We start from the raw sequence: 13427 nt of genomic DNA, 5'->3' as shown, positions 1-13427 counted from the left end.
ATAATTGCACCTCACTCGTTGGTTGTGGCGTTCTTTTCCTGGACGCCGTCCATTTTGGAGTCAGGCAAGCAGAATGGGAAAGCCACATACTCTTGTTTTTAATGTATAATCTTATAGAAGAACTCCTGCGTTTTTTCTTGAAACACATAGCTGGGAGCTCACTCCGTATGGACGTGCGGTCAGTGGCGTACAGCAAAATGATGCGCCCCCACCTGCAGAATGTGAAGAGAGGCCCTTGAGCCTCCCATATCTCATAGATACCCATTGAAGTTGGGTTGAATGGGGCCCCTGGAAGGCTAGAGACCCCCTGCTGGCACCACAGGGGCTCAAGGGACCTGCGTACGCCTCTGCTGTGCAGTCATCTTATAATGCATAGTCCATCTGTGAAAGCAGAAACTAGTGATTCAAGTGTGTAAGCTGTTTCATCTTGGACAGTGCTAGACCTTTCATTGTCAGCACTCTTGACTTCCACTCATGATACCCGCATGAGAACCAGCAAATGCCTGGTTGACGGGCGGGGATGGCTTTCGAGCACAAGCTCATTTTAGAAGCAAGTGAAATGAGGGACTGGAAAGGATTTGCATGAGAACCCACCCATGCACATCAAGCCATGCTAACCACCCGTACTGCATGGCGGGGTCTCTAGCTGGCGAAGACTCCTCTCTGGTTGAAGCCTCCACTGGCCTTTCGGTGAGAGGCAAAACTTGATTGGCTGTAGGCAGGACTGTTATTGGGCACGTGATGACACCCATTTCTGTTTTCAATGCATGGCAATTTATTATGGATTATTCCGGTGTGAGTGGGGGAGTGATGGACTGCAAAGTCAGTTTCCCAACTGAAATTGCCCACACTTGTATTATAGTTTACAAAAATATGTGAAGTTCTCCCTAGGAGAGGAAATCAGAATTAGTGTTCATGTTACCTTTTTTTTACCATTTACAACATGTCAGTAAGATGTCTCCTGATACCTGAATATCATGGACATTGTTCATCAGTGATGACCTCTTCACTGTGTTCTACTTCTCGTTGAACACTTAATCTTCATCAAGGCTTAGCGTATTGTGCAATTTCCCTAGTTTAAGGATCTACGTATGCAGATTACTCGACTTCAGAGGACTATTTACTTATGCATGTTCTGTAAAACCTGTCTGCATAACCAAATAGAGTACATTCTTATATAGAGGTCACAGAAGCAACCTATGCACAGGATTACCTTTACTAATGTAGCTTTTTCGCTTATTGTTTTTGGCTACATATTGAACCTGGGCACAAGGTTTGCCTTTCTGCAACACAGGATCGGCATAAAAAAATCCAAAATATATACTTTAAAAAGTCTCGCTAGGTGTAAGCAGGAGATATGTTTCTGTATGAATGCAGCATCTTTCAGAATCAGTTCAGTTCTTCTGTGAATGACCAGTAAATGCAGCGTGGCTTTAGGTTTGGTTTGACAAAAGCAAACAAACACAAATGAAAGTGATGACGGAATGTAGAACCAATCAAACACTCACCTCCAGTCACAGATCTGGGTTTAATCCATCAATTCTTTTGCTCACCACGTCACCCCAGTTTAGACCCAGCAATATGTAAATCAGTCTCGACCCTGTTTCCCATGGGAGGGGTCCAGTCCGAGCTGCCATGTTAGGTCCTTCCTGGATCGGAAACAAGCATCCTGGGACAGGTTTCAGGGTATCACCCGTCATCAGCCAGGCTGGCTAGGTTTGGTTTGGCTTCCAGTTCAGGGTTTTCTTCTATTTCAGACTCTAGTGCACGGTGACGTACTGCTTTGGTTTTGGGATTTTGTCTGCAAGGCGTCCTGGAATACACTTGTTTTAGGGAACCATATGGGTCATAAAGATTCTTACGAACACCCAAGGCATTGCCGATGCCCAACAGAAGCACTTCTGCATTTTATCTCCAAGGATGACTTTTGTTTCCAGACATGGGCTCGCTCCCCTTTAGGAAACAAATGTATTAGACAAGATGTAGTCTTTCTTCACTTCAATTGAACCTATGATTCCTTTAAGAAAAGCTCAGGACTAACGACATGATGTCCCATTTAGGTGCTAGTACTAAATTGGTTGCTATTTTTTGGGACTATTTTTGCACTGACACAAACTTATGACAGGACCCAATTATTGCTTATTCACCATTTGTGGAATATTATTCGTTCGTGATTTGTGACTGATCTTATCTTTAGCTTGTGGTCAGAGTAAGTGCAGAATAGTTCAAAAGTGTTAACACCGCTTGTAGAATTGCCAGATATACTACGTAAGCACACTAGCTACAATTTTCTGTGCCAGAGTTTTAAGTCAGAGTCACAAATTTGCAGGTGCATTGAGCAGTTTTTACAAGCGCGGCTAAGTTTTTGTGCACAGTTTTAACACCAGGTTCGAAATTACTTTGCGGATGCTCTAATGACATGAGATCGGTCATTGCCCTGAGGAAACTGAGCCCCAGCCTTGGATGTTTCACTTCAAAAGTTACACCTCCAGTGGTGGATAAGGGGATCCATGTCTCCACATTTGGCTCTGCTTTCGAGAGTTGGATTTGTCATTACTCCTACAAAGTTATGATGTCTCACAGGATGTTGCTTCAGAAGGTGGTGATGAGAGTGACTATAAATTATAATGTTCATCTGACGTGAACTGTGGCAAATGTTTTGTAAGAAAATCGCCATAAATCACAAGTTTCATCTGATGGTTTGGCCCTGTGATTGCCTCTGTGATGGGCCATGATGGTTAACTATGCTGATGTGACCTTGGTTATATCTTCTAGTCTGAACCCCAGTAGTGCACCATCTTTGGTGCTAGAGGTCATCTGGACACCTTCTCTGCAAAGCTTATCTTACTTGTGACTAATAACTATACAACATTTATTTTTGTGGCTACATTAAGCAATGCATTGTTGTTTTCATTACATAAATATAGTTTCAATTTGACAGGAGAACAACTTGAGTTTAATTATGAAGAAATCATAAGGCTACATTTTTCTTCCTAGAATAAGTATTTTTCATGGGAACAGTGGCTCTGCGTTACATTCTTTTAATGCACAAGAGAAACCAAAGCTGTGTTGTCGAAAGTACAAAGCCAAACAAAAAAGTGCACGTTTTACTTAATAGTGAAGAAGAACAGATTGCATGAAATGTGACAGCATCAGATCGCAGATTTACACAAAAAATGTTTTTTATGGAAATTTAAAGGAATAAGCCCAATAGCATAAAGAAAAATACGCCCACACCCACTAACTATGTGTACAATTTAATTGCCATTCTGGCATTACAGTATGTAAATCAGAACTTAAGTTATTGACAGTCTATTGAACCGTTTGTAATTGAAAAAAAATATTTATGCAGAAGAACCTAAAAAATTGTCAGTAAAGAAAGCTTAATGTAGCACTTTTCCATATCTGGATTAGCAGCAGTGCCTCTGTTATAGCCCTAAACGTAAGACCAGTAGAAAGTGGTTTAATTCAAATAAGTACTCCTAAATATTGAGGTATTTGTGCATTTTTCAACAAACCTTTAATCGAACATAACTTGAAGAGGTCAGGTTACCTGAAGGTGACTTTTAGTGACCAGCGTGAGTTTCTCAGATATTCTGAAGAGCAGTAAATGGAACTGCTTTGATTGCAATATTTTCAGAAGAGTCAACACGGTTCCTGTATAAGCAACAGTCTGAGTCCTTGTTTGATTTCATGTTTCAGGATACGGCTACGAAGAAAGGGAAAAGACGGCTCCAAGAAGCATGACTTTATCTCAGCCATTCACATGAAGGCACTGCCAAGTAAGTTAGGCCCTGTATATTGCCTAGATAGGGAACTTCTGTCAATCAATCAATCAATCAAGGAATTTGTAAAGTGCACTACTCACCCGTGAGGGTCTCAAGGCGCTGAGGTGAGGGGGGTGGGGGGCAGATGCTGCCACTGCTCAAACAGCCAGGTCTTGAGAAGTCTCCTGAAGGTAAGGAGGTCTTTGGTCTGACGCAGGTGGGTGAGAAGAGTGTTCCACATCTTGGCGGCGAGGTGCGAGAATGATCTGTCGCCGATTGTAGTTCAGCGGATGTGTGGGACGGTTGCGAGGTCGGCGGAGCGGAGTTGCCAATTCGGGGTGTAGAAGGAGAGCCGTCTGTTGTGGTCTGTGTAATAGGGGCATGTACAGAGGACCTCTCAAAGATGCTCATGAGCTGTGAGTTGACTTGCTCCATTCAGGAAGTCACTGGCAAAGAGCCACTTGTGGTTAATGGGAGACTTTAATCTGCCTGATGTTACTGCTGGGAGGGACACCATACATGCGGCGATTCCTCGGAAAGTAGAAGAGGTCATGTGAGATTGGTGGATATTAAATCTGGTTCTCAGTGATATGAAAAGCTAGGCAGATCAGAATGTGGGATCTGAGTATCACCATAGGATGAGATTGATTCTTAGGGTGTTTGCACAGGTAGAATAAACAGAAAGAGGGGTATTAGTTTTACAGTCTTCCCTTAAAGGCATGTTGAATCAGTTATAAATGTACTTCAGTTTGATCCAATCTGAAAAATAGAAATAACATGTCCTGACACACGAAATCAAAAACTCAAAAATAATTTTCCATAGCAAAACTATAGGGCAATGCACAAAAATGCAAAGCTTGGCAGAACATGTCTAAGCCCGTGTAAGAGAGGAGTGCACAAAACATAGCAATTGAAATCAAACTTTGAAGTAAAAATTGTCCATGTAGAAAAGGTAGAGTGGTGGGGACCACCACAAATTCCTCTTAATCTAGAGCATAATTCAGAAAAGGGCAGTGATCGAATCTTCCACGAAAGGGACACTGTTTGTCCACACCTTCACCAAAGTTAACTCCATCAGATATTGTGGCAGATGAGCCACCTAATCTAACTAGTCTGGGTTGCCATCATGTTTGTTGGAGCTAACATCAAGTACGAATGCCATTAATATCAGCGCAGAGCTTCATGGAAGAGTAAGTATGGTGTCTGTAGCATGCTGGTAAAAACCTTGCAGCATGGTAGACCTGACAATCTACCCCCACTCTGGGGGTACATTTCCAGATTACACAATTAGTGGTGACAATTTTCAAGTAGTGATGGGAATGGGTAGATTTTCTGCAGGTGATGCTTCCCCTGTGACTAATGCAGCAACTTCAGTAGACAAACCTCCATCACCCTGGCTGAATACCCTAGATGCAGCTTATTTCCCGCCACCACCTGGAAAAGGTAGTGTCTTCCCGATGGTGGTGGGATGGAAACAAACTCCAAATCATGCCATCAGTTTGGTGATCCATGTGGCAAAAACAGGAAGAACAAAGTGCCTTATGCAAATATTTAGACTGTTGAATTTGATTTGTACCACGTGTAAACCAAGGAGTAGGTCATAAACTCCAGTATATGAACCAGGCTGACTGTCCATGCTTTACACCACACTGGTAGACACCTTGTGCATGTTTCTGATACATTAACAGATTGATTCACTACAGACCTCTAATCCACAACACTCTCCATTCAATGAACCTTTTTATGCCTTCATGAACCAAACAAGTTGCATACTGACGTTATTGAGGTAGACAAATACATTGGTTGTGCAAGTGTCTACCTCATGTATTGGTTATGTAACAGCACAAATGTTATGTGCACAAAGATTTATAGAGTTTAAAACCCTCTCACTGGGCTTTTAGTAGAGGGATTGTTAGCACAAACAGAGCATTAGTCCCAAGATTGGAGTGGTTGTTTGACCAGGAAAGGAGAATACAAGACCTGTCTTGTGTGAATCCATGACAAAGGCATTTCCCATTGATGGGACAGCCCTGCTCGATTTCTTAACAGAGGTGAAAGTATTCGTTAGGAACAGAAGAATCAAACAGTAGTGTTTCTCAGGGTATGTGAATTAGGAAAGCAGGGACATTGGTCAGAGACAAAAGGGTAGGATTCAAGATAGCCTTGCTGATGAAGGCTGATACCCTGAAACTGGTCCCAGGATGCTTGTTTCTGGACCAGGGAGGACCTGGCCTGGCAGCTCCGGCTGGACTGTTCCCATAGGGAACAAGGTCAAGACTGATTTGCAAATGGCTGGGTCCAAACTGGGGTGCCATGATGAGCAAAAGAGCGATGGATTAAACTCAGATCTGTGAATGGGGGTGAGTGTTTGAAACGTTTCAGCACTCCGTCCATCATCCTTTTGTGTTTGCTATAGACAAAAAGGTATCAATAAACACTTTGAACAATCATATAGTGTATTTAATGGGGACAGTGTGCTATACTACAGGTTGATAGCAATATTTATGTTCAACTTGGTAACACATGCATTTGGTTCATGTTTGCTACTCCATCTAAAGAAAAGCAGTCACTTGCTTTTAGGGACTCGGATTTGTATTTGTTGGATTGAGGTTATTGGTTGGTCAGTGTCAGAGTGGGTTTAATTGGATGTTATGTTTGGATTCACTATGGGTAGATGGATGGATAGGCGGATGAATGAATGTATGGGAATTGGATGGATAAGGTTGGATATGGCAGGCTGTATGGATAGAATGCTTGGCTGGATTGTGTTTGTTTTTTGTTGCATTGATTGAGGTTTGATGGATGGTTGAGTTGGATTTGAAAGGGCGTTAGATATGGGCAGATTAATAGATGGCTGCATGGATGTGTTGGGTTGGATGAGATGCTTTGGTTAGATTAGGATAGATGGATCAGGTGCTTGGGTTGGATTAGGGTAGATAGATGGATGCATTGGGTTGGATTGGATAGGACTATTTGGTTGAGTGTGGGTAGGTTAATTGAAGGGCTGGGGTGAGATGGACTGTTACTTTTTGGTTGGTTATAGGTATATAGAAATGTTTGGTTTGGATTAGATGAGGTTTGTGGATTGAGTAGATTTATGAATGGGTTATTTTTGTTGCATGTTTGTGTTGGATATGGATGGGTGAATGCAATGGTCTTAGTTGCATAATTGTTTTCCTTTGGGTATGTGTAAATGGATGAGTAGTTTATTTGGGTTCAATGAGTTGGGTATGGATAGATTGATGGATGCTGGTTTTGTTTTGTTGGAAATCATTAGATGGGCAGATGGATGCGTGGATAGGGTTTTTATGTTAATTATGAGTAGACAGATGGGTTTGCTTTGAATTTGATATGTCTTGTACTGGCAATGGACAGATAAACTGATCAAATGAGATACTTGTCTATGTTACACTTGCACATCTAACGTGTCATACTTTCTCTCTTTTTCTGTAGAAGCTCAGCTCTTGTAGCTGTACACACAGCCCTCATAGGGCCACCTATGAGTAAACACAAAGGGAAGCACTGCCGCTGTTGGACTTCAAGAGCTCCAGTTACACCCTCAAATTCCTCTTTTGGAAATATATTTTTGCTACCTTTTGTTGCATGGTCAGTAAACGGAAGCCGTCCACAGGGATCTGCTGTGCTGTCCCTTGGTGCTGAACCCATCTGAAATCCACAGGTCAGAAGCGCAAGAACCATGACTCAGGGGCTGCTTTGAAACTTGACTTTGTGGATCCAGGTGGACGGACAGAGTAACTTCCACTGAGGGATAAAAAACATCCTGTAGACATATGAAAGGAGGAGGAAATGGCACCTGAAGTCTGTTCATCTGCCTAAGAAGGCACACTTGCAAACTCACAAACCATTCACTTCGAGATGCATTTGTTTTATTGTTTGGGGTAGTCACCCTTTGCTGTTCAGCTGTTCAGGATTATCCTCCCTTAGACCTAAGGTCTTGTGTTCTTTTTACATCAAATGGTCCTTTGAATTTAAGGGTTTTGTTCTGTTTCAGCTCTCAGGACCCAGCTACCCCTCCATTCACTCACTCACTGTAGCTTTGTTTTTGCCCGAAGTACAGTCTCTGCTGCGTTTCGTTGAGGTTCACTCTATACAAAAACCACATGTATGCACACATTTCTGGAAATAATCTGCTAATTGATTTCAGTGATGTACCTTCGTTGTGATCATCACTGACTCCTTCACCCTAAATCTCCCCATTTACAGAGGAGCCCATCTTTAAAATATACATCAGCACAACACGACCCTCTAAGTGGCCCCTCCTTTCACCGAGCTGCTATATTTGTGGTGCAGTCAATCCATCCATATCCCTCATAGAATTAGTTGGACAGACATCACTGAAATGTACTTTGACAGAATATTGACCCCTAAGCCTTAATGCCATTCCCTGCACAGTGGCCATAGGTTTGACATGCTTCAGCGGAGTAGATTCTTCTTTCACCCATCTTTGTCCCCGTAGACCTGTGCCCTTTCTGAGGTCCGGCCATTGACCATAACGAAGTGTGTATTTACTATTCTAACTCCACACTCGCTTTGATACCGGGGTAGGTTATAAAGCAGGCTGAGGCAAACATAACTGCACTTTTAGTTTTTTGATACACTTGCCTGAAAGTACCTAAACACACTGAAAGATAGTGTTTTCATGGTTCTGTCAGGCTTTACCCACACTACCAGGACCATTGTGGGCCTCTTAGCATGGGTTGTACATGCCCACCCCACAGGCGCACACACATGCATGCACACACATGCATGCACACATACTCGCTCTCTCTGTTTGATACTCAGTGCTGCAAGGCTTTCTTCTCACAGCAATGGTCAGGTGGTGGCAGTGGGACATTCATTACACTGACCTCAGAAGGGTTTGATGGATCTCACCCTTATAGACTTCAGTGAAGTCCACCCTGGATATTCATAGATGTAGGAGATATCTACACTTTCACTTGTTTTTCATAGCACTGACCCCATACTTGTTAATGCTCACCCTCCTTTGCAGTATTAAGACCCCTTTTTTTCTCCTTACAGCACTGTACCCATGCAGTTTAACTTCTCCAGCCTCTCTTTGATGTATTGAAGCCTCCTCTGCCTCCTCTATTAGCAGTCCTTGCTAAATCTCTAAAAGCTCACTCCTTTCTGGAATAATTGCATCAACTGGTTTTCATTGGTGTCCCCTCCTTTTGTCATTTCCGATACCTGGTCGGCTTCAGTGGATTGACCCCCTTGTCCTTCGTTGGCCTATGGGCTTGTCTGCCACCCCGCTTATTGTCCTTTGACCTCCGTGTCACCAACACGCATCTGTTGCTCCCTTGGTGAACATTATACTGTGCTGCCCACTTGTTTCATCGCTACAGTCTTGCTGTATGAGGGTGTGAGCACTCTGTTGCTGCTCCGAATTTAAGTATTAATCCCTGACTCCGGGGCCAGGATACCCTCGCGGGTGATAGTCCACTTTACAAATACCAATAACATAACAGAACTCCTGTCATCAAGGCAGAAGCTATAAGCTAAGCGTAGAGATATTGACATATAGACATTGTATGATCCACAGATGGTGGTAATGTAGTGAATGATACATCAGATCAAAAAGTGGAGAACTCACCCTTCTCTCTAATATATTTGACCCCCTAACTGTATTTCCAAAGAATACAGTTTTCTTCATGTCAGAATTCCCTATGGTTTGTAAACAAAGTGTAATGTTCTGCATGTCAAGGCGTCCAATTTTATAAGTGTTTAATAATTGGAAGTGGAAAACTCCACTTAAAGTGAAAGGGGAAATATGGTTCTGTGCTACAGTTTGTTTCTGAGACCATAATGCAATGTTATTTTTTTTCAGTAGTTGCATTTGGAGCGAAAGAGAGGTTGATGGGCATTGAAGCTAATGAACGACCCACTGGAGCCTGGTATATTAGTGTTAAGTTGTGCCTTGTTGAGCCCGATTGAGAGTAGTTACTTTGGTCCTGATTTGGGGATGCTCAGATACTTCAGAGGTTTGTGACGGATCCTGGTAACATAGAAACTGAAATGTTAAGCAGAATTGAGCTCTGTGGGTAGTTTCACTTTGTATTATTTTAAACTACAGTTGTTGGATCTTCTCTAGTGCGCTTCTCTGCCTCCAAGACTCCAGAATGGGAGTTTACTTAGAAATCACCAAAATATCCATTCAGTCAATGATTTTTAAAGTGTGAAAAATAAGACTTGAGAATATTGTGAGAGCACTTGGGCATCTCTCCAGATGTAATATAGTTGTGATGATAATGTGTACTGTTGCTGCAAAATTGATTAGTAGTTTGGCTTATATGGAGTTTCCGCATACATTAATTTAAATACATATATATTTTGTAAGGCTAAAGGGAGAGGGAATCTAATTTCATTAAATGACCCAGCTATTGTCCCTAAGTGTAAAAATAAATTAGGTTGTCCAAGCTGGCTTTATAGAAGTAGTGGGAACTTTATTCTATGCAATGGCCAGTTGTGTTACAAAGCCATTACGTGCCACCTTTGTTACCATCACAAAGCCATTACTATACGTTTCACACCAACATTCTCTTTATCACCATGAATGGTCATAGCTATTAGTACCTGTTACTCCACAATCCGAGTATAGCTCACATCCCCTCTCTGCTTCAGTAACAGTATGTCATGCAGTGATAACTTTTACTGCCTCAGATAGCTCCCCTTAGCTTACTCCTTTCTGACTGACTCTAAGCCCACAGCCTCCTGTTGAAGTCATAGCTCATCCCTTTTCTAGCCAGCACTCTGGGCGCACTCTTTGCTGTTGAGTTCATTGCTCATCTTTTTTTTCACCAACATTCATAGCACACTGTTGTTAAAGTTTTAACACATCCCTTTTCCACCAACAGTCAGAGCACACTATTTGCTGTTGAATTCACAGCTCACGCCTTTTTCACTGACAGTCGGAGCACTCACTCTGTTGTTACGCTGTACAGATTCCTGTGTTTCATTCCTGTCCCTTGCACTGATTGTGAATTGGCTGCTGTTCGTTCCCTGATTTTGCACACCCTCCCTCTTGCTATCACCTTTGCAGTGTGCGGTGGAATATCTTCTTTTCTGCGCTCAACCCTTTGATACCGCCTTCACCCTGACAATGTTTTCCCGTTTTACTAATTTGGAATAGGTTTTTTTGTAGGTTTTTTTTTTTTTTTTACTTTTGACAAAAAATCCCATGCATGTAATCTTGCAAGGAAGATTCTGAAATGTATTATGTAATATTTCAAAAATGAAATGGACAATAGCATAACATGTGAAGGACCCAACCTGGCGTTGGAATCTACCATACACATCATCTTTGCAAGATCACATGCTGTTTATTTGCTTTCTTGAGTTAAAAAGAATGAGAAAACATTTTATTTTGGCTGATACACTATTTAAATACATCCACAGCCTAGCCTTGACTAGTAGTTACACCATAATGCAGTATTGCCCAATCCTTTGCTTCAAACTCTGCCCTCAACCTTCTTTTCATTGTGTCACCTAACTTTCTACACTAACAGAGTGTGTTGTGCTAATACAAACCTAATAAGTTTAACATATTTCCATTACCTATAGTCAAAGGGTGCTGTCACTGTTTTCAGAAACACAGTTGCTATAGTGTACATTGCACTGTAGAGTCTTCTTCAACTGTTGAATTATTTTTCTTCATTCTTGTTAGTTCTGCAAAAAGTTTTTTCATTCAAGCTTTGTTTTGCACATATTGTAAAGAAAATGTTCAAAAAGCACCGAGACCTCCAAGTAAAGCATGATCCTGTTTTTTTCGGATACTGGTATCGAACCTGAAAAATTACCCACAAACGAGGTGGCCTTGCTGAAGAAGTGGGCATATCTTACATTGTACTCTACAGCAGTATAAGCTGTTCCCCTAACAGTCAATAAGCTGTGGTTTCCTCCGCAGTCAGACAGAGATGGATCACGACAGTGCCATACAGGACGCATCACAAGACAGCCTCTTTTGGGGAGAAGTCACTCTCCCAGGACTCATTGTTTCTCTAGGGCTGCAGATGGACCTCTCGCGGGCTGAAATTGTATTGTGTGGTTGATGTTACCACCAGTTCTGAAACACATATGTCCCAAGGCATTTGTATATAAATGTGGCACTTTAGGGTTGCACCTAAACAAATGATATACAATAAAGAGCTCATATAATGAGAGACTATTTGCTTGGAATCCTTCTTTAAGGTTTTTGACAACAGACCTCATTGTTCAATATGAAAATTAAATTAAAAAAATCGTACTATGCAGTACTTATGTGATCTCCACGGCTTTGGCTGTGTGAGGCAGAACAAGGTGGAAGATTACTTCAGCAATACTCAGAACTTGCCAGTTCTTGCATTGTGTGTACTAATGGATTTTAAGTCTGGCATTCAAAACAGAGGATTGCTAGGATTATAACAAAGCAACGTTTTTACAGAAGAATCCCCCACCCATGAAGATTAGCATTAGAATAAAATTACTGTTTTGGAACTAGTTGATAATACGGATTGTAGTATGAGTGTGAATGCAGGTGTGGTTTTGCTTTGTTCACCCTTTGCCCTGTAGTAGTTGTGGAGTAGTGTTTTGCCATTGTTAATTAGCATCAACATATTTTTTTATCTAATAACTTTCAAGAGTTTATTTTTTGCTGTAGTACATTTTTATCATAATTAAGTAAACACCAGAAAACTATTTAGAATTTAGAACTATGTGTTTGTGTTAAGTTTTTAAAAGTGAGACAATGCTGTTTTAGTTACCCTTTGTTGCTAATACTCTTGCCAATACTGTTTTGGTTGCATTAATGTTTTAACAAATACTACACAAGTGTTAAGCACTTATGGTTACATGTAGTTAACATGTGCATTCCAAAGCACATTTACAGGGGCACTTCTGTAGTGGAATGATATTTGACTGTGTAGTCCTGAAGTTAAATGATACCTCTTTGCAAAAGGCCTTTCAGAAGGAAGAGGATAGCTTGCAGTAGAAAGATTAAGGTGAAATGTATAGTATGTTATGTAGAGAAGAAAACATAATATGCTTGGTTATCAAGGACAAAACACAATTGCAGAAAAGGTTATTGATGAGGAATTTGTCTGGAAAGAGATCTTGTCTTTCTAGCAGGACACCATGTCCTAGTCTTCACAACTGAAGGTTTGTAGAAATCTCACAGTAATGACGGACACAAAAAGAAATTGGTTTGGTGTTGTTGTTCTCTAGATGGGAGTTATGAGAGTTTTAATCAAATTGGTGTTATGCCAAAAATAAGGACATTTGGGCAACCCTTCCTTGGCACTGTTGAAAAGTCAGTCATGTTTACATTGCATTTTCCTCTATCTTTTCTCTTCGTATGTTTTTAATAGCAATAGGATCCAGAAATGTTTATCAATCTAGGGATTCTGGGGCTTCATTAATTACAAAATGTATTGCACAGATGCCATTTTAGAATCGTATCTGAAAGGGTTGTATATTGTCATCAGCAGATGTTGAAAAAGGCCTTCTCTACAAGTGGCACTAGGTTCTCTGCAGTCTGCAGTTTTTTTGCAGAGAAATTTGCTCTCCAGAATTTTCTATTTTAAATTAGGTGTTGATGGAGGTGGTATGGTGAGTTTAAGGAAGTGTTATCATCTGACCTGTAAGGAGTATGTTGATGAATTGATC

The 13427-nt window shown here is 41.3% G+C and overlaps 1 protein-coding gene across 2 annotated transcripts in view; it reads left to right on the top strand.

Annotated features, from left to right (window-relative positions):
- Nucleotides 1–11947, top strand: part of IL11RA (interleukin 11 receptor subunit alpha) — a 357237-nt gene extending 345290 nt beyond the window's left edge. For both annotated transcript variants that reach the window (XM_069214009.1, XM_069213923.1), the window contains exons 12-13: nt 3703–3782; nt 7221–11947. In XM_069214009.1, coding sequence (XP_069070110.1) covers nt 3703–3782; nt 7221–7237 — 97 coding nt within the window. In that variant the 3' untranslated portion in view covers nt 7238–11947. The remainder of the gene's footprint in view (nt 1–3702; nt 3783–7220) is intronic.
- The last annotated feature ends 1480 nt before the right edge of the window (nt 11948–13427 follow it).

Source organism: Pleurodeles waltl, chromosome 1_1 (genome assembly GCF_031143425.1).
Source record: "Pleurodeles waltl isolate 20211129_DDA chromosome 1_1, aPleWal1.hap1.20221129, whole genome shotgun sequence".
Classification (NCBI taxonomy): Eukaryota; Metazoa; Chordata; class Amphibia; order Caudata; family Salamandridae; genus Pleurodeles; species Pleurodeles waltl.
The sequence above is the reverse complement of the archived record's forward strand: the minus strand, read 5'-3'. Positions and strand labels throughout refer to the sequence as shown.